Source organism: Lepisma saccharinum, chromosome 21 (genome assembly GCF_977018435.1).
Source record: "Lepisma saccharinum chromosome 21, izLepSacc3.1, whole genome shotgun sequence".
NCBI lineage: Eukaryota > Metazoa > Arthropoda > Insecta > Zygentoma > Lepismatidae > Lepisma > Lepisma saccharinum.
The window spans coordinates 8,770,817-8,792,965 of record NC_139249.1 but is presented as its reverse complement, the minus strand read 5'-3'; the positions used below and the strand labels follow the sequence as shown (position 1 = coordinate 8,792,965).

Below are 22,149 nucleotides of genomic sequence, written 5' to 3'. Positions count from 1 at the left end.
TAGTCAAGATTTACTTTATATTTACAGCATTTACGTATTTTTGAAATTTTAAATCAGGGAACGCCGGGCGTATGGGCGTACTATAATGCTACGCCCTTGAATGCAGTGTATTTATGCTGACAGACATAAACGTGAAAAGCCTAACCTAACCACGAAAGAATTCCGCGCTTGCGTCAGAAGACCAAGTACGGTGCTTGAGCAAGGTGTTTTGAGTTTGGTGCGATGGGACATACTCTTCTAACACCAGAGTAGAAATGTTTTAGAAGCAGCTGCTACGGGACTCGCACAATTCTCAATCACCTTCTTTGGTCAAGCCCTACACTTCGACCCGTGACGTCACAAAAATTGCAGTGTATTTGTGCAAAGAGCCCTAAACCTAACAACGAAACCAATCCGGTTTCACGTCAGAAGACGAAGGGCGGGGCTTGACCAAGAAAGGTATTCGAGAAGTGTGCGATAAGCGAGACTCTGCAGCAAAACTACATCTCCGAAAAGGGGGGGGGGGTACAAGTTAAAAGAGAAACTTGTGTTGTCGGACCTTTCATTTTATTGATTCAAGTATTGCGTAATACCGAAGGTTCCTCGCCCGAGTCCTGCTCTGTCTTTGCGAGTGCGATTCCATCAATTTAATCGAATTACCATTCAAACTCATTCATTAGAAATAAAAAATGGGTTTCTTCGAAGAAGAAATTGCTGGCGAAGAAAAACGTCCTCTGACTCGGTTGCTAAGCCCGTTAAAGCCGCTTCTACACCGGGGTTCCTAACATATGTTACCAACAAATTTGGTAACATTTCTAAAAACGCTTGTGAATTTGTATTCAACATCTCATGTTAGCAACAGATTTCCCGTGTTGGCAACAGAAATGTTGTTATCCACAAGAAGTCGGTAAAGATCAAAGAATGTTAGCAACATTTGTTAACAGAGCCTTCTCGATGTTAGCAACATTTCCCCAGCTTTCCCTCCCGCCACCATCACGCCAGTGACAGCCAGCCAGCGAGTACGATGTGTGTTTTGTTTTGTAATTTATTTAGCATGGAAAATATTTTGAGTGAGATGGAGTGGTCAAAGGATCAAGTGCTGAACCTAGTTCAATTGTTCCGCGAGAAGCCTGTCCTTCGGGACCAAACTTGTCCACAATTTAAAGACAAAAACCAACAGGTCACTTCCGCTATAATTAGCTCTTGCCCGCAGTGAAGATCTCACCAAGAATCTTCTTGGTCTTCTCGCTTTCGCACATGCTGTCACAGAGAGTACAATTCGGTGTAAACGCGGCTTAAGTGATCGATTTTCGATTTCCCCACCTAAGTTCTCGGGTTCGAGTCCCAGGCTGGCTATGTGTGTTCTTTATGAGCGTCCCCCTTCATAAATTTCATCACGACGTAGCGATTAGACAAAAGTGGCATATGTGAGACGTCAAGAAACAGGCAAACACAATATAAATATAAAATACCCCTCGAAATGACCATCTGGGATCCCGGGTTCGAATCCGGCCTGGGCGTGGATGTTCTTTTTGCGTGTCACTTTAATTTCATCCCTCATCCTCATCGACGCGATTACCCAATAGTAAAAGCGAAGCTAAATAACAAAAATCAAATCGAAATGACTATATCGATTATAACACACGTCACCCTATCACTCGAGAACCTTTTAAGTAGAGATTTCCCTTCCCCTTAGATTACCTAAATCACAGTGAATTTTATTGGTTTTAGTTATAAAAGTGTTATCAATGCTAAATATTCGTCCTCTTGAACTAAGAAGGGTGGAAGTGACCACCATGTTTACATACCCACATACTATTTTTTTTTTGTAAAAAAAAAATCTAGTTTCTGTATTTCAGTCCTCCCGTCAGAACTTTGTTCATCAGAAACACGAACTTTCAGTTTGGTCTGCTTTTGTTCACGTCATCTCGGAAGATCAGATAAGTTCAATGATGAAAACAGTAACGCCTTTTCATTATGCATAAGTACAATTCATGCACACACGCATTTCGACTGTATACCATTAGGCTGCAGTTTGTGTGCAGACTGACGTCATCTGCATATTGCATCTTGCAATTACTTGCCGTTGATTCACTACCCTTCCTACGCCCTCATCTTTCAATCGTCTCTCCTAGATGCAGACTAGCCGTTCCAAGTTGAATATCTTTGGTTGTAAATTATGTACAAAAGGATGCACCAAACTTACCATATATCTCTTTATCTTAATGTGTATTGTGTAATACTTGACAAGGGGCAAAGTTACTGGAGTTATGGATATGCATTACCAGACAGCCCCAAGAAAGGCGTGGTGGGGAATTATATTTGACTAGCAATTGTGTTCCAGTTTTCCAAGGCATGCAAAGCCACTTTTGGAATACAAATTAACCGCTATACAAATCATGACTTCATTCATTTTGCTTCTCTGCCACTTCTTGCTAATCGCAAAAATGAAACTGGTGAAGGGTCACTTGTAAAAAACACACATGCTCAGGCCTGGACCAATGGCGTCGTATATGGAGGTCGGATTTCCAACGTGTTAGTCCAAGTCTACCATGTTGATATATTTTTGTGCGTTATGGTTTGATAAAGTGACGTAGAATTGGGGTGAGTCAATAGTTTGAGAGCCACAGTCAGTAACTATACTCCACTACCTACATTTGTGAGTTTGGTGAAAAAATTTATGGTACACTATGCAAAATTAAGTAATCGATACTTGGAATTATCCTATGTTGGTTTATGGTAATGACACTCAAAGGTGCACCCTTTTTCCAGGGGGAGGTAAGCAAACCTTAAAATGATGGTGCCCCCTTATAATAATACCATCAACATTTAATTATACACATGAAATATGTAATTTTCTATTATTACAGTCCACTTCTGCCTCTGGTTTTGGATGTACATGATTACAAAAAGCCTAACAATACATATACACAACACTCTAATACCATTGGTTTTAAATTAGAGCATAGACGTTAGATCTGGCTGCCGCTTTAGACCTGAGTGGAAAAGACTATCATGGTGGTAGTCCAGAACAAGCTGATATTACATTACTTGTAGCATGTAATCTTGATTTACAGAAATTCTAATACTTACCATGGGCGGTATCCATGTTCTTATTCACTCTGGTAACCATGATTACAAATTCAGAATGCAATGTTACTTGCCAATTTGGAAAAACCTATTGTATCACCAGGCATCATGCTAAAATCAGTGCGAACACCAACATACCAAAAGGGGGACGCTACATATTACTAAACACTACCAGGAGAAAAAAAGAAAACCATTGAAGTTTCTTATTATAACTTCTTTATTTTCAATTCCACTGTTATCTACCAGTCTAGGTATGCCTGTTATCTACATTTTGGTTCACCTTTTTTTTTACTCAATAATTCTTTTTCCACCCTCTGCAAAGAGCCAAGATGTGATGCTGGTATAAAACTGCTATACAGGGTAAATGTGGGACGTACTGATAGAATGAGTGCATGTTCTTTTCTCTTTTAAATGTGGGGAAAGGACAGAGAACATTCCAAGCCACATTCACAGGAATTCTTTGTTTGTAACAAAGTGTCAGACACAGCGTTGGTATGAAATTTAATACTTTATTTAGATAGGTAGATCTCGCTTTTGCGGAAATTTGTTTTAACTGTAGGAAGAAAATTAACAAAAGTACCTATCTCTTCTTGTTATAATTTTATCGCGTTAATGAATGATTTTTTTTTTACAGGGTGTCATATGAACAAATAAAATAGAGTCCTTTAGGGAAAGTGTCTAGAGACTTACATCAGAGCATACATTGAGGTAAATATGAACAGTTACCTATGTATTTTCGAAGGGAATATATTATTTTTTTCATTAAACAAATTTCGTGGTTTAGGATTGCTACTGAAATCAATCAGAACATGTTACTATATTTTCTCATAAGGGTTGTTTGTATGGAAGGGAGTATAAAATATTATGCGATTAGCTTCACGGGTTTTCATAGCAAACGGACAGGACTCATTTCTTCTTACAAAAGTAGCATGTACTATCAATCAACACCATGAACATGCATATGTCAACGGCATACAAAATGTAAAAAAGTTGCTGTGTGTGTTAGTTTCTTTTTAAAAAATCGCCAGGCAATTTAAAAGGAGTAAACGGTCGAGTGGCTCCAATGTACTCTGTTCTCATGTGAAGACAAGTCCTGTCAATGTGCATCTACGACTATAATGGATTATTATTCCTTTTATACAAGATTTGAACCTTCATGACAGAACAGTGAGGGCAAAACTGGATCATTAGAACTAACTGCATTTTTTTTCGTTTTTAGCTTCTTGTATCAAAACATTTTTACTTTCATTCACAGAGTATAAAATGTTGTCAGTTTAGCATCGTGTTTTATATATGTATATATATATATGTATATATATTTTTTGCTTTAACCATTATGAATACTGCCATTTCTTACAAGATACACAAGGAACAACTTCTTTTCTTCTAAATTTTCCAAAATTTGCCATCAATATCACGAAACACTTCAATTTGCAAACGATTATTCATGCAAAAGAAACTGCTCTTTTTTCATGTTTACAGCAATACTAAAATTTAGAAATAGTCACACTACATTCTGATGAAGTGGATGATATGATACGTCTTGCATTCAGTCATCCATGGCAACATGGTTATCAAAATACCAAGAAAGTTTCAGGCAAATAATTTGCAGCTAAATTCACATTTGTCCAACTATGCAGCTTTCCCACTTCAGAAAAAATATATATAAATATATATATATATATACACACACACACATCTACCTTCACATTAATAGACACTTGCTCAGCTCAAACATTCTGATTCAACAGATCATATATATTTATATATGTATATTGCATTCATTGAAAAATCATACACAAAACACTCCTGTTAGTGGCCATAATGTAAAAGCTACACCAGATTGGGGGTATGGGAAAAATACCATTCTGGTGTAGGATGACTGAATTCAGACATGAGAAAAAACAATTTGTACAAGATTTCTGATGTCAAAATACCCAGTTCTACATCAAAACACAAGATATCCACTCATAAGACAGGCTGATACAATAATACAAAATAAAGGATTACACTAGATACATGTAAAAGACTAAATAAATAACCCAAGGAGTAATATGTAATAAATACAATGACCAACATCAGATATTTTGGCTTAAACTGTTATCGGAATATATCACCATAGAAATGCATCTTAGACTCAATCTGAGTATATCATATTTCCTTTTTTTATTATTTCTGTTGCTCAACAAGCAATAAACTGGCAGACAATTTAAAAAAGATAGACAAAATTTCTTCATGACTCTGCTATATAGTTATTTTTTTTTTTAAAGAACTATGTCACAAAAATAGCAATTCTTTCATTCAAAAAATGATCAAACATAAAATTTACAAAATCTCGCCAGATTTAGTAGCCTCTTACAATGCCCTTACATGTCTTTTTAGAAAATTTAAAATATCCAAATAAAAAAAAATCATGTAAGTAAAACCAGCGACAATCTATTGTGCTGCAATAAACAAAATGCAGAAACTTTATCAATTCACTAGTTTGAATCAATAAAATAATGTGATATTTAAAATTTACCACACAAATATCAACAGACATTCCTCATGTCCTAATGAAGTAACTTCTGCAAAACTATCACAGCTCAAATTAAAAACATTTTAAAAACTAATATTGTAAATGGAAAGTATCAAAATATTGTAAGAGGCTAAAGCTTTTCATTATGAATCTATATAAGGCTAATAACACATCTGTCTTTGCTTTCAATTTTATTTTCTGTTAGATCACTATGTTCGTCTTTTAAAACAATTTGTTTTGTAATATCTACAAGATATATCCTTTACAATTCTAAATAAATCAGCTACTTAGTTATCAACTTCGATATTGTTTGTAAATCCAGTGATACGTAATGCATGCTCTTCTCAACTCCTGATACGTTTTTTAAAATTTTTGTTCAGTTCTAAGTTCTTAAAGAATCATGGGAGGAGGGAAAGTTTGTTGTATCAGAAGTTCCTGCTACACTTTCTGAAATGTAACAATTAAAAATGGGGACCTGCACATGCGAATGTATGTAGATGCTTTAAAAAGCCTGCAATTTTTCTGTTAATGCTCTGTTACTGAGATGGCAATCCTGAAAGAAGTGAGGGTTTGGTTTTTATCAATAATGGTTACATTTTTAAGACTATGGGTATGGCAACTGCATCACTGAAATTACACTCTAAAACACTAAATAGCTAATCTCTCTCATCTAACGTTCCATATGTATATATATGTGTATATGGATATATATAATATATATTAATCTTCGTTTTTGTTTTTGTGCTATTGGCTTCCCTCACTTTTTCGAGATTTGACCTCTCAGAATTCATGTTCCTTGGGTTTTTTGTCATGGTGGATACAGTTAAGAACATTGGGTTACATATTTTATTTTTTTCTCTTTTAATCAACACTACATTTAAAACCTAGTCTACTAGAAACTACACAGGTTTCCTGTTTGTTCTCGTGGATTTTTATGATCAACAACCAAACCCTAGGTTGGGGCTATCTTCCTTTCCCTTGCACTCTGCCACTTTTTTAAAACCTAGTGTGTGTGAACTAACTACTACATATGGTATGTCTGTTTCTTCTCCTAACTACCTTAAACTTTGTACATATTGAAAGGGACATTTATCTTTTACAATTTTTCCCCTTTTTAAAACTTTTTTCTTAACAACTACATGTCGACCATGTCATCAGTACATTTTTTCTTTAAATAATACTTATACTATGAAAATAATCCCCCATGTCCCTCTTGTTGCCCACTTAAACTTTAATACACACAACTGTTTCACAAGTATATGTATGATCGTTTTACAAGAGGAAAGCACGTTCCACTTTCTTTCTACTTTAGTCCTGTGCTGAGCAGGGTTGGTGGTGATTTATATAATATATATATGTATCAACAATTTGAACACCACACCCAAATCCATAGCATACTACCCCTCCTGTATGAGTCTCTATCTCCACAACAAAAACTTGTCCTTTCATTTCGTCTCTAAAAAAATTACATGGACATATGAAACCTATATGAAAGTGCACAAGTCCTCACTTCTGTGTCGCATACACTGCTTTCAAAATGTTTCTAACTCCTCGATGTACTATTTATTATTTTTATTTTTTGTTACAAAAAAAACCCTCTTCACTTGTAGAGCCATTGTGGAACACTCATATCTAAGCACACACACGCACGCACACACATCTTTTACTTCAGATATTTCTGGAAACTTGCCTTCTACCATCAAACAAGAAGAGTGGGAGCTAGCCAATCGTCATCTGCTAACTGCTGAACAGTTGAAGTCAGGAAAGAAAGAAGATGACACACTGCTTTATATCAAAACAGCACAGAGTATATCACACAAAATATAAATTCTTTACATCAGGCAAAAAACTTACTTCTTATCATATAAAAGATTTACCACAGGTGTAAAATAACAATACATTGAAATATAGTGAAATTAAAAAAAAGAACAGCCTTCTTTTTGAAAATGCTATGTATTTTTTTATTATAATTGCAGGATATTAAGTACATAACCAATTGGCCTTGTGCCCTTTCTTATAGGCAGAATCATATGCACATGGAGGACGAGGATATACATATTTTCTTATACAGCTGATACTTCATTTTTCTCCATAAGTGTCAGTTCACATTTCCATGGCATTTACTATTATGCAGATACAATGCTGGCCTACCCTAGCAAATCTACAGTCTTGTACAGCATCTCTTGTTTTATTGTTTTCTACTTCTTTTTTTAAAAACTACTTGACTATTGTGCTGCTATGCTGGTAGCATTGTTCCTAATATGGGACCTACAGTGTACACAGTGTTATACAATCACCACATCCATTATTTTCAAATATACAAGTATGTATGAGTGTCAGCGTGTATATTTTTCACTTTTGTCTTGAATCCAGTACTTTTTGTTTCCTTTTGTTTTTCCTAACAAATGGATGGATTAAAAAAGTTAGTGTTATTGGTTTCTCATCCCGAGCCCGTGTCCCTTCTGTTGAATGTGTATGATTATACTATTTTCCGGATGATTTTGTCATTTATAATTTCCCCTTGCAGTCTGTTTTTTTCTGGCAAGACCTGGACAAATTGGCACACAGCAATGAGCCTTTGGTTCAGGATACTCCACAGTGTAGTAGAAAAAAAAATGCAGCACAGCAAGATTTGCTGGAAAAAGGGCAGCAATTGTTGGATCATTGTTATCCGTATTATGTTAAAACATTGGTTCTTTCTTCTCTTTATGAGTTCAATCATATGTCACTTTTTTTTGTTAATGTACGCGGCATGAAGAGTAGACTGCTGGCTAGATAGTCTATGCATATCACTGTGCCTGAAAGAAAGAGAGACCCTGGTTTAGTTCACGAAGTTGCCAATATTGTCAATTATTCTACTGTTAATGCCAATTTTCTTTGTTAAATTATTTCATTACTTTGTTGCAAATTTAATTTTTCAAAAAATTTAGCATTAGTAACTGTTTATCAAATTATTCAAATTTTTTTTTTAATCCAAAATTTTGCAACCAACTGTGACAGCAAGCTACTCTTGAATTAATGTAACTAAATTTATTTCTACACATGATCAACAATTTACATGACTTGTTCTTTCCCTCAACAGCCCATGCATACAAATAAAACTTCTTGAACATTTAGTATCCCCCCCTTTTTTACGTTACTTCACATGGCTATTCTAAATCCTGCAATATTCTCTGTGCTGTTCACAAGTGCATGTGTAACCACTCGTGGCACAACGTTAAATGTATATACTTCGCAACATGTCAAAAGGCCGCTGTGGAAATGTTAAGTTCCAGAATTCGTATACGTTGCTACACTGAGGATGTACACCAGGGCGTTTAGACAGGGGAGAACCACAATTGTAGTGAAACGTTTCTCTCTAGTGAGAAAGCAATTTTCCAAAATTGGAAATATGCTTTCGTGTATTATACCAACAGATTTTGGGTTAGAGGTTTAGCTACGATATGGCTGCAAGTACCTTCACATGTATTCTCATTAACTTATCGATATTAAATAAGCCAAAGAAGCAAAGGCAAACATATTAAAAAATAGTGTCAATTAAAGTGCTCATAGCCTCAAGCTATGGCAATGTCTACTACATTGTAATCTATGCATGCATAAATGCTAAGGTACAAGTTATAAGCAAGCGAAGCCATGAAATAGAATTGAAAAAAACAATGACTCGTCTAAAAGCTTGAAATTTTGGGTCCTTTGTGTATCCTGTACCTTCTTATCAACCTATGCAGAGTGTAAAGCGATTTCGACTGCACTCAGTTGCAATTGGTTTGATGTAGCCAGCCGTCTTGCGTCGCCTAGTAAATAATCTTTCATCCGATTATTACAACCCCTCTGAAAAACTAACATTGCAACTTTCATTGGAGAATCCTGCAATTTTATGTTATTGTTTAGTATTGCACATTCCATGAATTTACCTGTTACACTTGCTTTCATTATGAATATTTATCTCTCTTCTATAATAATAGACACATTGTTTCGCTATTAGGCATTAGTTTACTGTGATGATAAGAACAGGTGAATGATTATGATAAATGAAATGAATGAACACCTGAAAAGAGATCCAATGACTGCAAAAATGTTGAGTTTGATTCTACAATTTAACATTCGGAAATTACGGTATTTTGCACAATATCAAGGGTAAAGAAACCTTCTAAAAATTATTTAGAACCTTCCAAAAGCTAAAATCGGGGGGGGGGGGGGGGATATAGGGACAAAAATTATCACTAAGCAAAAACGTTTCACTAATAATTCTGGTTTTCCACATTGTCACCACCCATATTGTTTTGCACGGTGCAATTTCCGCACTGTTCGAATATATCACGAATACAGAACTTAACAATTCCACAGAACAGTCTTGCTAACTTATTGCAAAGTTCAGAATTAAAGCGACCAAATGTATGTTAAAAAAATAATAATAAAAAAACTTTCCTCTACTAGAACAATCATATGCACACATACAAATACCACACTAAAACTTATGCTCAACTAAAATTACATCAATGCTTTCCTAAAACATGCTAACCATTTAACGATACTACATATATCCGAAAACAAACCATGCAATAAAAGCAAAGGAAACCTTGGGGAACGAAGTGTTAAGGTGTAAGTAAATCATAAAAGTACCACGGAAATGAAAATTACCATACTGCTGTGGGCATGCCAGACTAACAAACATTTTAAAAACATAACGAGAACTCTCCACCGTGAAATCAGATGTCGCGTCATTACTTCCGCTTGCACTGACCTGATATCTGCCGCAAGTATAGTGACAAATGTTTCTCTTGTCTCATTGTTATAAAATTTGGAATATTTCATTAACGTTAACGAACAGGAATAGAGTCAAGAATTACATTAACTTCCATCACTAAAAAATTAAGATTTTTTTCGGTGATTTTTTACAAATCCAAACGGGCAGTCATTCAAAAGGGACTTATCAAAATAGAGTGAAACATTCATTGAAACAGATTCATTTTGCAAGACTTTTTAGCTGATCTTTTTAGTTTTTTACGGAGTTATGAATTTTTCTAACTAGTTTTTGTACGCGACCCTTGCGTTCTTTTAAAACTCCCGGTCGGGTTTCACTATGAGAAGTAAACAAAAAAGATCATTCCGGTAGCAATCAAACAATAACATAACACAAAGAGAAAAATAAAATGATGAAGCAACTGGGGACAACCTGGCATGTAAGTTTCCACCGTTGTTCAAATGGAGGTACCCAGATGATGATGAAGGATGAAGGGAAGTGTGATTAGTCTGCCATTGGTGGGCAGACAAGCAACGATCCGCCATTAAGACCTGAATTCACGATGTTCTGTCCAATCTGTTGAAACTTAGCATCCCAACCAACTCTGGTCGTCGGGCTCTGCAGGAGTGACTTAGTGATGAAAAAGGTGAAGGTGCCATCAATATAAGTGAATTAAGTGATTAAGTGACAGTACAATGTGGAAAAGAACAATGACGTCAAAATATACGGTTGTAATAAAGATTCTGTTTAGGCTGGTTTTATTTTACTGTTCCAGGTGATGCTATGCCAATACACTATATGGTAAGAAAAGAACTAACGAAAGCTTTCGATTTCGTACTGCACTAAATGGGTTTACCCTAAACTAGAAACCAGTGTGGTACATATAGTTATATTAGTAATTAAAGATATAATAAATCCAGAATATTGCATGCATTATTTTGAAAAACGAACGGGCTTTCCTCTGATACAATATCACAGTGGTGGAGCTACATTCACTATACTCGACAATGAAAAGCACATCGAACGGTGTGCTCTATGACCTACATATGTCCAAAAAGAAAAAAAAGAACATTGGATGTTAGTGAACTTATCCCAGGTATCTAACAATTTCTGGCAACAAAAAATGAAGTGTGCACCCTTGTGGCTACAGACAAACTAGACTGACCTGTTTGTCAGTTATGTCTGATCAGATCTGAGCCTCAAAGTCCCAAACTCGTCATCGCTGGATTCTCCATGCACTACATTCTACAATGAAAAGCACAACGAGTTATACATATGTCAAAAGAGACAAACAGTTGGATGTTAGTGGACTTATCCTAGATATCTAACAATTTATGGCACCAAAACATGAAGTGTGCGCCCTTGTGACTACAGACCACAGTTATATTTGATCAGATCTGAGTCCCAACGTTTCGAACTCGTCATGGCCGGATTCTCGAAAGCCGGGAGCAGGTAGATGAGAAAGAAACCTATTATTACAGTGCATTAATGGGGGTACATATGCGACTGAAGCTTACCGCCCCATTAACTACTTTACCACGTGACAAGCGAACGAATTCTGACGGGTTTACACACTGCGTGCGTTTAGACGGAGATTAGGCGGCCCCTCGCAGTGTCTAAATTACCGCCAAGTCCCTTGGCACCTTCAAAGCATGTTCCATGTTCCTGCTAATCCCTTCAACGCTCTGCAATGCTAGCTAAACCGAATCAGGCTCCATTCGGTTTCGTTCATGCAAAGATATGATCTAGTGTTGTGGGTGCGAAACCGCACCGGTACAATTCGCAAGTTTACTTGACACCAAAACTCCAGTCTTTGTAACCAAACGCACGTTCTTCCAGAGCAAGATTTATAACAAGAATAGTTGGGCTACTTTGAAATTTATGTCGCGGGCTGATTTTAGAAAATCTTCGAATTATTGAGTGGGTGGAAATACCAGTTTATAAGTGTTTTATTAGTAAACGAATTGCGTTACAATTGTACAAAAACTGCGTTCATAATTGATAAAACAAACTGAATTACAAGCACAATAGTTTCAGAATATTTGTATGCTAACCTCTCGTTACGGTGTTTTCGACACACATTTCTTTTGGTTCCAAAAGTTGAGTTTATTTTTAAGTATACTTTATGCCCAGAATGGTTAATCGGGACTGGACCTACAGTTTAAAGTAGGATCCGAATCACTATGTGCCTCCACTATGTATCGAACCCGGGACCCCTTTATTACAAGCGACGACGTTACGACTACAACTTCGGGAAGACCTTTTGGTTTCAAAACTAATAGGTATACTTCTATCGCCGCATTTGTACCTTTGTCCAGGAAGCAGTGGTGTATTTTACATAGCATCATCATGCGAATGCCTGCATGTATTCGACAGGTCACAGGTTCAAATCGCACATCCAGTCATATCCGTGCTTTTCCTCAATCACTCCTGTGAAATGGTGAATGCTGTCTTCTCACCTCCACATGCCAGCGGTATAATAAATCGACGCAAATTCAATTAAATCAACTAATCGAATGCCTATACGTTGGATGCTCTCTATTCTCCAGGTCGCACCAAGTTCAAATAGCTTAAAGGGTTCCATACCCGGTGGAGGCACAAGTGGTTCGGATCCCACTTCAAACTGTAGGTCCAGTACCGATTAGCCTTACTGTGCATAAAGTGGACTTAAAACGCCAAATCAATCAATTAATCAATCGAATAGCTTAATTCAAGACTGTGTGCGATTTTCCTTGTGCGCTTGGTCATACACACGAGAGAGACAACACAGCTTCACCTAAGTGCCAAGCGTTTTCTCAACTGGCGGGTGGGAAGCAACCAATCGGCGATCGGTTCAACTGAGTTCGGTTGACCTCGTTTACTTGTCCCCAGGCGCCAAACGAACATACATGTTGCCAAAATTATTGTCTTGAGTTCTTGCTTTAACCTACTTTAAGCACAGTTAGGTTAACTGAGACAAGACCTACACTTTAAAGTGATATCCGAACAACAGTGTCATTCATGTGCCTCCACCGGTCATCTAACCCTTGATTACAAGGCGACGAAAACGATTGGGAGATAAAAATAGCTCGAGGCACCCGCAGGTAGATGTGGCTTTTAAATTAAAGATATAGTTAGTATAGTATTATAGGCTTTTAGTATAAAGGCATAGTCTACCTTTTGTTTGTATTATTTTTTAATATTATTTAATTTTTTTAATATACGATGCTTTCAAATGATTGCAACTTACACAATTTTCAACACTCAAGTATTAAATAGTGGTATTAACATTACAAAAAAATCCTCCCTTTTTTTTGGGGGGGGATATCAAACACGCTTTCGTTCGCCAATTGCAGTTTCGAAGCGAATAGAAAACTAAACTGTTACAGTCGATGACAACCAGTTGTAATGCCATGGAACGTGCACGTTTAAATGTCCACCGTTCCTGCTGCAAACCAATTATATCAGGATATATATTTGGTGTGCAATATCTTGGTAACAATTTACAAATAGACTGTTATGAATTGGGATGTGAAAGTATAGTACTTTCATAGGAATCGGTGGCTATGGACCCTTTAATTTCACATTTTGATGACACGAAACGATACATGCTGACTTCCTACAACAATGTCAATCTTAGTGATACCTAATTACACTGATATTCCACGTATATACGTATGAACTTCAATGTTTTCGACTTCTCGCGTGAGAAAAACAAATAACTAATTGAAATAGATATTTGCATTCGTAATATAACCAGTCGCACAAAGGAAAAAAAGTTTGGAATAGCCAAAAAATAGTTTCTTGTAGACAAACACTTGTTTAAATAGGCGAAAAATGAGCGTTAACAAGAACCAAATTATTTTAGTAACTTTATATACGTATTTGCTTAGAGCTACGCAAAGTAATCAAAGTTAAGAGTTGCCACAAAGATTAACAGAACATGTTTTGTTAACTGAAGCAAGCAGTTTTTCTGTTCATGCTAATACAAATCTGTAATCAAACAGGAATCCAGACGGTTTCACCGAGTGATTGATTGAATTGGTGTTTTAAGTCCACTTTGTGCACAGTAAGGCTAATTGGGACTGGACCTACAGTTTTAAGGTGGGATCCGAACCACTATGTGCCTCCACCGGGTATCGAACCCGGGACTCCGGTTTCACCGAGTGAGAACTGCTGCCAGGAATCCGATTCCCACACGGGTATATTTCAATCATTTTCAGTCAATTATTCTTTTAGGGGTTAGCGTAGTCTGCATCAGCAGCCCAGGTTCGAATCGTGGGTTTCATTGTTTTCGTTCTGTCGTCTATTTCAGCCATTCATCATTATCGTTCCTTTTAATTCAGAGAGTTAGAAAGACAACGTAAAATCCAAGACATATTCACGTGAAAATGCAAAACTTCCCTAGGTACGAATGTGAAAACATGTCACCTTTAACGAGCTGTGGTATATCGTTGAAACGAACCAGTAGGTGTAGCTGAAAACATACAGTGTTACCACACTGTAAAAAGTTCACTTTACAAATGGCAGTCCAAGACTGTCAATTTTCGCTGCCCTCAAAGTACCGTAAAAAAGAAAAAAAAAAAAAGGTCAATGGCCGTTCTTAGAGTAGTAATGGCTATTACATAGTTTACTTTAATTAATGCAATTTTAATGATTCGGTTTTAAATACAGAGCATTCCCTGACATTCGCTACGAGACTCGGCGGCAAGCGGCCCGGCGTCAGCGCTTGTCTTTCCCGGCGAACGGGGCCCGCGACAGACGCACGCTACAGCCTGTTTTTGTCGCTCTCCCTGCCTTCGCTCTCTTTCCCTTTCTGTTGACGTTGCAGACTGACGCCAGCATAATCCTCCCTCAGAAGTTGTGTTGTGTCGTGTCCGTGTGTTGAAGATTGTGGCTTAATATGGCACAACAAAAGTTTACATTACAACAAAGGATTTAACTTGTCGAGTGTTACTTCGGAAAGAGGAATTATGGAGAAGTGCGACGACGTTTTGCAACGAAATTTCCTGGTGTTCCCGTTCCACATAGGACCACTATATTAAACCTCGTAAAAATGTTTAGATTAACAGGGTCAGTTCCGATTAAAAGTGGAAAGAAAAATGGGGAAATCTAAAAAATAAAGTATACAAAGACAATCCGCACACTATCAGTGAGTTAAAAGAGAGTATTGTACGAGAATTACAGTAGACGAAGTTGCACGTGTAAATGCCAATTTCCTTCGGAGATGCCAGGAATGTTTTGCAGCAGAGGGACATCATTTTCAACACCTACCTGTAGTCAAGATTAGTACACAATATGAAAACTGTAATTTTAATAGCCGACTCTAGCGACTGTCGCGGACCCAGTTAACCGGGAAAGACAAGCGCTGACGCCGGGCCGCTTGCCGCCGAGTCTCGTAGCGAATGTCAGGGAATACTCTGTATATGTTTACGGTTAACACAACTGCAATTTGTAATCATAATTCGAAAAGTTTTCATTTCTCAATGTAGTTTTATATCTGTCTTCTCATGTGTATGGGGCCTCCCCGATGGCGTAGTGGTAAAGTCCTCGCCTGTAATCAAGGGTTCGCCGGTTCGATACCCGGTGGAGGCACATGACACAGTGGCTCGGATGCCACTTTAAACTGTAAGTCCAGTCCCGATTAGCCTTTCTGTGAATAAAGTGGACTTGATTCAATCTCTCACGTGTAAGTGCTTCATATTCCGAGCTGTTATCGACACCACGTTTTCTTCTCATTCTACATACAGAACTCTGAATGCATCAAATCACGGTCGATGGTTTGGTTCATAAAATGACACAGTTAAACGGGTAAATTTCGTTTCCTTGAAATGATAAGTGTCTGACCTTCTGAAATGATGCATTTCTGATGCACCAACAGTGCATTATTAGCAGATTATGCATTTTAATATGCTACTGGTGCCAATACGTAAGTGACGCCGACTTCCGTGGTCGAGTGGATAGCACAGCGCGCTACGATGTGAGGCGTGCCGGGTTCGAATCCAAGCTTGGGAATGGGCGTTCTTTGGAAGTGATCAATTTCACCATCATTCATCGTCGCGATTAGCCAAAAAGGGAGAAACGGGGAAAAATACTCAATTCACACATTTTTTTAGTTCTGTGCGTAGTCACAGCGCACACAGAGGTGACAACAAGACTTGCGATTGCGCTCACGCAAAAAAAGGTTGCGTCCCGTGTTAATCTACTATGACATTTTAAGGGTCGAACAGGCCTGTGGCGAGGGGTAGGCTAGGTGTGGGGGGAGGGACTGAAGAATAGGGCGCCATTCAAAACTTTCTTTTTAAAAAATAGACAACGAAGAATATGTGACGGAGAAATTTACGCTTGGTAGAAGTATAATCTCGTAACACACGCTGGAAATGTCTGTTTCTCAAAGTAATAACCCGTTTTTTAAACATTTTCTTCAGACATTATAACACAACTACAATATTCTTAAATATGGTAAATTTCTTGTTAATCAGAAATTCAAATTACGAAATCTTTAAATGAGTTTTTCTTTGTTTCCTCATTTCAAAATTGTTACGATGTAAATACCACAAATCATAGCATAAGTAGTGATGGGCACCATCGACTAATTTCCACCATGGACTAATTAGTCGCTTGACTAATAACCCATACAGCACAAATCTCCCAGGGATATCCGTTGGATATCCACAATGTCCAGATCAGATCCATGGACATTATGGATATCCATTTCTGGATATCCATTGGACGTCTATAGGGATATTATGGGATATGCTATGATATATATTATATATATACCGTGCGTCCATTTCGATCTGCAGCCGAGAGATCGGGAGAAGCGTGGCGGGCGGCGCTGACGGAGATGCCGACATTTGCGGCCTGTAATGCCCGCTTATTTTTATAGACATATGCAGACATTTATATAAATATTGCAAAACGAGCACTAACCTGTGTTATAACACGCAAAAGTTCTTCTGTAATTCATCCAAGTTCTGCTCTTATATACACAAATAAATACGCTATAGAAACGATGTTAAGAGCCACAGATAATAAAGCATTTTAATCATAGTTTTGACCAGTAACGTCCTGTTTAAGTTTATATCCTTGAAAGAGTTTTGTGGCCATGGCAATCGTTTGGAGGTTTCGAATGTGCAACACTGTATCAGGATTACGCTGCAGACGAAACCGATAAAAGTGAATGGTTTTCGTGAGCTTCCTTGCAATCCGAAATATCCGAGCTCGAGTTTTTTGTTCCTTCGCGACTAGATGAAGACAGAGTTGTGAATATAGTGGCGAGCAATGTAAACCAAGAGCGTGTTAATTTCGTACTTTGATTTTGATTTGATTTTGATTTTAAAATTTTGGGTGCGTCAGCACTAAGGCTATTTTGCACCCGTCACACTATACGGGGTCCAGCCCCTTACCGTTTCACATAACAACTCTAACGTTGCTTAATTAAAATCATAAAATATTAAAATATTCTGACTTTCGTTAAAAGCCGAGGCTGCAAATAACACTCAGCACAAATAAGGACAAAACACAGGACAACACAAACAAAATTATACTGGCCATGTGGCCAGTCGCCAGAGCCTCGTTAGTCTTCAGTCCAGGGTGTACTAACGTGGAAGTGAGGTTGACATTTGGGTGTACTACGTGGAAGGTCACCCCTTACACCCCTTAATTTCGTACTGTGCGCAAGAGTGTTATTCTTGGTTACTTGCAGTTACTTGTTTGTGTTATTGCAGTGTGTATGTGTGACGTGTCAGTGAGACGATTTGAATGCCAGCCGCAAGGTTCACGTTAGAACAAAGATTTTTTATGTATGACACGTACGTGAAAACAAACTCGTATCGAGACGTGTGTAGGTAATTTGTACAGAAATTCCCAGGCGTTTCAACTCCACACAGAGATACGGTTAGACATCTTGTCCTTAAATTACGAGAAACTGGATCCTTAAATTTTAAAACACCTAAGCAAAAACGACGGATTCTAACCGAAGCAAAACTCGATGATATTGGTGCAGCGTTAGAACGTTCTCCAAACAAACCTCTACGCCGTGTTTCACAAGAGGTGGGCGTGTCAAAATCATCGGCACATACAGTCACTAAGCTACTAAAATTAAAACCATACTCTTATAACACAGGTTAGTGCTCGTTTTGCAATATTTATATAAATGTCTGCATATGTCCATAAAAATAAGCGGGCATTTCAGGCCGCAAATGTCGGCATCTCCGACAGCGCCGCCCGCCACGCTTCTCCCGATCGAAATGGACGCACGGTAGAAAGTGTGGGGCGTTACCCCCACACCCCCTATACGCCTTCATGGCGTGGTGCTATGCACAGGGGAGCACTTTACCTTTTTTTACACATTATATATTATGCTGTATGGGATATTAGTCAAACGACTAATTCAAATATTAGTCGTTCGACTAATTTTGGTCGAACGACTAATTCGAATATTAGTCGTTCGACTAATTTTAGTAGTCGAACGACTAATTCGAATAATATTAGTCGTTCGATTAATTTTAGTAGTCGAACGACTAATTCGACTAATATTAGTCGTTCGATTAATTTTAGTCGAACGACTAATTCGACTAATTTTCATTAGTCGATGTTTTTTTCGATGGTTTTAATAATAGACTAGTATTAGTCGACTAATGCCCTTCACTAAGCATGAGGAGAAAATATCGAAGGACGGACATAAAATATCGGTGGCGTCCGCAGAACCACAACCTTGCCAAGGGCGCCAAAATGTTTAACCACGGTGCTGCCAGGCCGAGTAGCGTAAATTTTGGGCTAATTTCTAACAGTGCTCGAGGCACGCATTTACGCGACGACGTACAAGAAAGGTGTTTCAAATCGGCTTTGAACACGAGCGGACTGTCATGTAGTTCCCGTTGTCGCCTCCGTATGGTGCAAGAATTCGTCCGAAGCGGCACTAAGTACCGAAGATATCTTTTTTTCGCTAAAGACGCGAAACAAATAAATCACAGAAAAACGCCCTGGAATCAAGAAGCAATTTGTATGCTAATTGTGCCGCACCAACAACACTCGCAATTAACCCTATTAGAGGTTCAGTATATCAAAATAATCACCCACAAAGGCAAAAGTTCCCAAGGAAACGACCAAGTTTCAAAGTTTCCGAATGGCGTTATTTGGGCGAGAGTCCGGAATGCTTTATTAAAATTAAGCACGCATTCAGGACATTTAAGATTTTTTTCTCGAAGTTCGAGGAAACTATTTCAATCCCCTATATTTCCTGAATAGGATTTTGTGTAAGCTTGGGAAGGGGTACACGTTCAAAGGTATTTTATCCTCTTGTTCAAGATACGGAGAACGTGGCACAAGTCCGAGATCCAAGGTTCGAATTCTTGTTCAGGTACGGATTCATTAATTTAAAGCATAGAAAAGATAAGTCAACAGCCAAATACCAGTGTGTGTTTGTGTGTGTATAAATAAAGAACGAATCAATTATCCTTGTACCAAGATTCCCGATTAAAGGTGAAATTTTCACCTCCATAAGCTTGAAAGTGACAGTCTGATATATTTACTAGTAAAATAAAACATATAAACACAATATTTGATTTGATTTTTGCTACTTAGCGTCGCTTTCTGCCATTCTTGGCTAATCGCGAAGATGAGGATGAGTGAAGTAACACTCACCATGCTCAGCACGGAATTCGAAGCCGGAATCCCTGGCATTGTAGCGCGCTGTGCTAACCACTCCACCACGCAGATCGACGAATATAAATACGAGAATGGACAGTCGGATCTGATCACTTAGGCCAAAACAATAAATCTGAAAACTAACTCGCAAAAACTTGAAACAGCATGTACCAAAACTTCTACAGAGCATTCCCAGACATTTGCTACGAGACTCGGCGGCAAGCGGCCCGGCATCAGCGCTTGTCTTTCCCGGTGAACGGGTCTGCGACAGTCGCTTATATTAAACCTCGTAAAAAAATTTAGAGTAACAGGGTCAGTTCTGAATAAAAGTGGATAAAAAATGGGGAAATAAAGTATACAAAGACAATCCGCACACCATCCGTGAGTTAAAAGAGAGTATTGTACGAGAAATCGGGAGAACTACAGTAGACGAACTTGCACGTCTAAATGCCAATTTCCTTCGGAGATGCCAGGAATGTGTTGCAGCAGAGGGACATCATTTTCAACACCTTCTGTAGTCAAGGTTAATACACAATATGAAAACTGTAATTTTAATAGTCGACTCTAGCGACTGTCGCTGACCCGTTCACCGGGAAAGACAAGCGCTGATGCCGGGCCGCTTACCACCGAGTCTCGTAGCGAATGTCAGGGAATGCTCTGAATATGCTATAAATGTAACGCATACATATACCTGTGACCTATAGGGTTGCGAAACTAAAACGAATGAAAATAATGCAATCAGAATTTACAGAAAACTTTCCTTCACATTTGCATTGGCATGCGTCTTTAAAGATTAGACCGTTTGTCTATCGAAAAGCTTTCAAAATCTTAAGACGCGTCACATTTTAATGCTCGACAGTGCACTGAACAAACGTACAGCTGCCGCGAAGGCAAGGGTCTTTCATTTGAAGACGCCAACTCAACTTCATCGTTGCGATTCAAGTTGAGAGCGACCGTGCGACTTAACAGAACTTGAATGCAATACAGTAGGGCATCCGCCTTGAAATTATTTGTTCCCACATAAAAAAAAGTTGCAATATTACGTTCAAATTTCCTATCATGGTTATAAGCAGAACTGCGTAGTCGTCAATAGACTAGGACAGACGGAAAACAAAAAAAGGTCGCGTATTGTTAACTTTAAACAGTTCTGCCGTGCAGCATATTGACTGAGAAAGGAATAAATACTATATTCGTTTTTTTAACTTAAGCCAAATACCGACACCTCTGATATTAAATCAGATACGAATGATTGACTCTTTGTAGACAGAGCACATCATACATAATTTTTCCGCAAAGTTATTCTGGCTGTTCAAAACTTATACTTAGACGAAACCAACAATTTACTCTCACGAGACTACAAGGAGTTGTTGTTTAAGTCCACTTAAGGCTAATCGGGACTGGACCTACAGTTTAAAGTGGGACCCGAACCACTATGTGCCTCCACCGGGTATCGAACCCGGGAATTCTTTGATTACAAGGAGGCGACGCTACCACTGCGCCATCGGGGAGGCACGCGAGGCTACAAGGAATCGACGCATGCGACGCTTAAACACAGCTAAGCAAAGACACTTTATCGCATCAGAATGAGATTGACTCATAGCTCACGAATAAGCAAAACTCCGCACATTGTCGACAAACACAGGTTCCGTGATCGGCATCACGATCTGGACGTCTTTACCATTACGCCGTTTCCGATTAAGACCCGGTGAACAGGGAACAACCGGGGAAATGAATAACCGTTGAAGGAGCAACCGCCAAAAAGGTACAAACAGCTGAAGGAACAGCACCGGAAAGGATAAATGCTGAAGGAACAACTATGAAAAGTATTACACGGCAAAGGAACGGTGAAAAGGAATAATCATGATAGAACGATAGGAAATGAATATGTACTAAAATGAATAATAATTAAAGCACTAAAATGAATAATAATTAAAGGAACAATAGGTAAAATGAGTAAGCATTAAAGGAACAATAGGTAAAATGAGTAAGCATTAAAGGAACAATAGGTAAAATGAGTAAGCATTAAAGGAACAATAGGTAAAATGAGTAAGCATTAAAGGAACAATAGGTAAAATGAGTAAGCATTAAAGGAACAATAGGCAAAATGAGTAGGCATTAAAGGAACAATAGGTAAAATGAGTAGGCATTAAAGGAACAATAGGTAAAATGAGTAAGCATTAAAGGAACAATA

At 38.1% G+C, this 22,149-nt stretch overlaps 1 protein-coding gene across 15 annotated transcripts in view; it reads right to left on the bottom strand.

The window, feature by feature from the left end:
• Positions 1 to 3,287: 3,287 nt before the first annotated feature.
• LOC146004042 (nucleolysin TIAR-like) overlaps positions 3,288 to 22,149 on the bottom strand; it is a 1,204,848-nt gene continuing 1,185,986 nt past the window's right edge. For 3 of the 15 annotated variants that reach the window (XM_083142629.1, XM_083142637.1, XM_083142638.1), the window contains one exon: positions 10,794 to 10,958. In XM_083142629.1, the coding sequence (XP_082998755.1) occupies positions 10,833 to 10,958 (126 nt within the window). In that variant the 3' untranslated portion in view covers positions 10,794 to 10,832. Of the gene's footprint in view, positions 8,386 to 10,791; positions 10,959 to 11,493; positions 11,574 to 22,149 lie in introns of those variants that run through there. The other 12 variants (XM_083142627.1, XM_083142643.1, XM_083142628.1 and 9 more) reach the window with 10 other exon arrangements.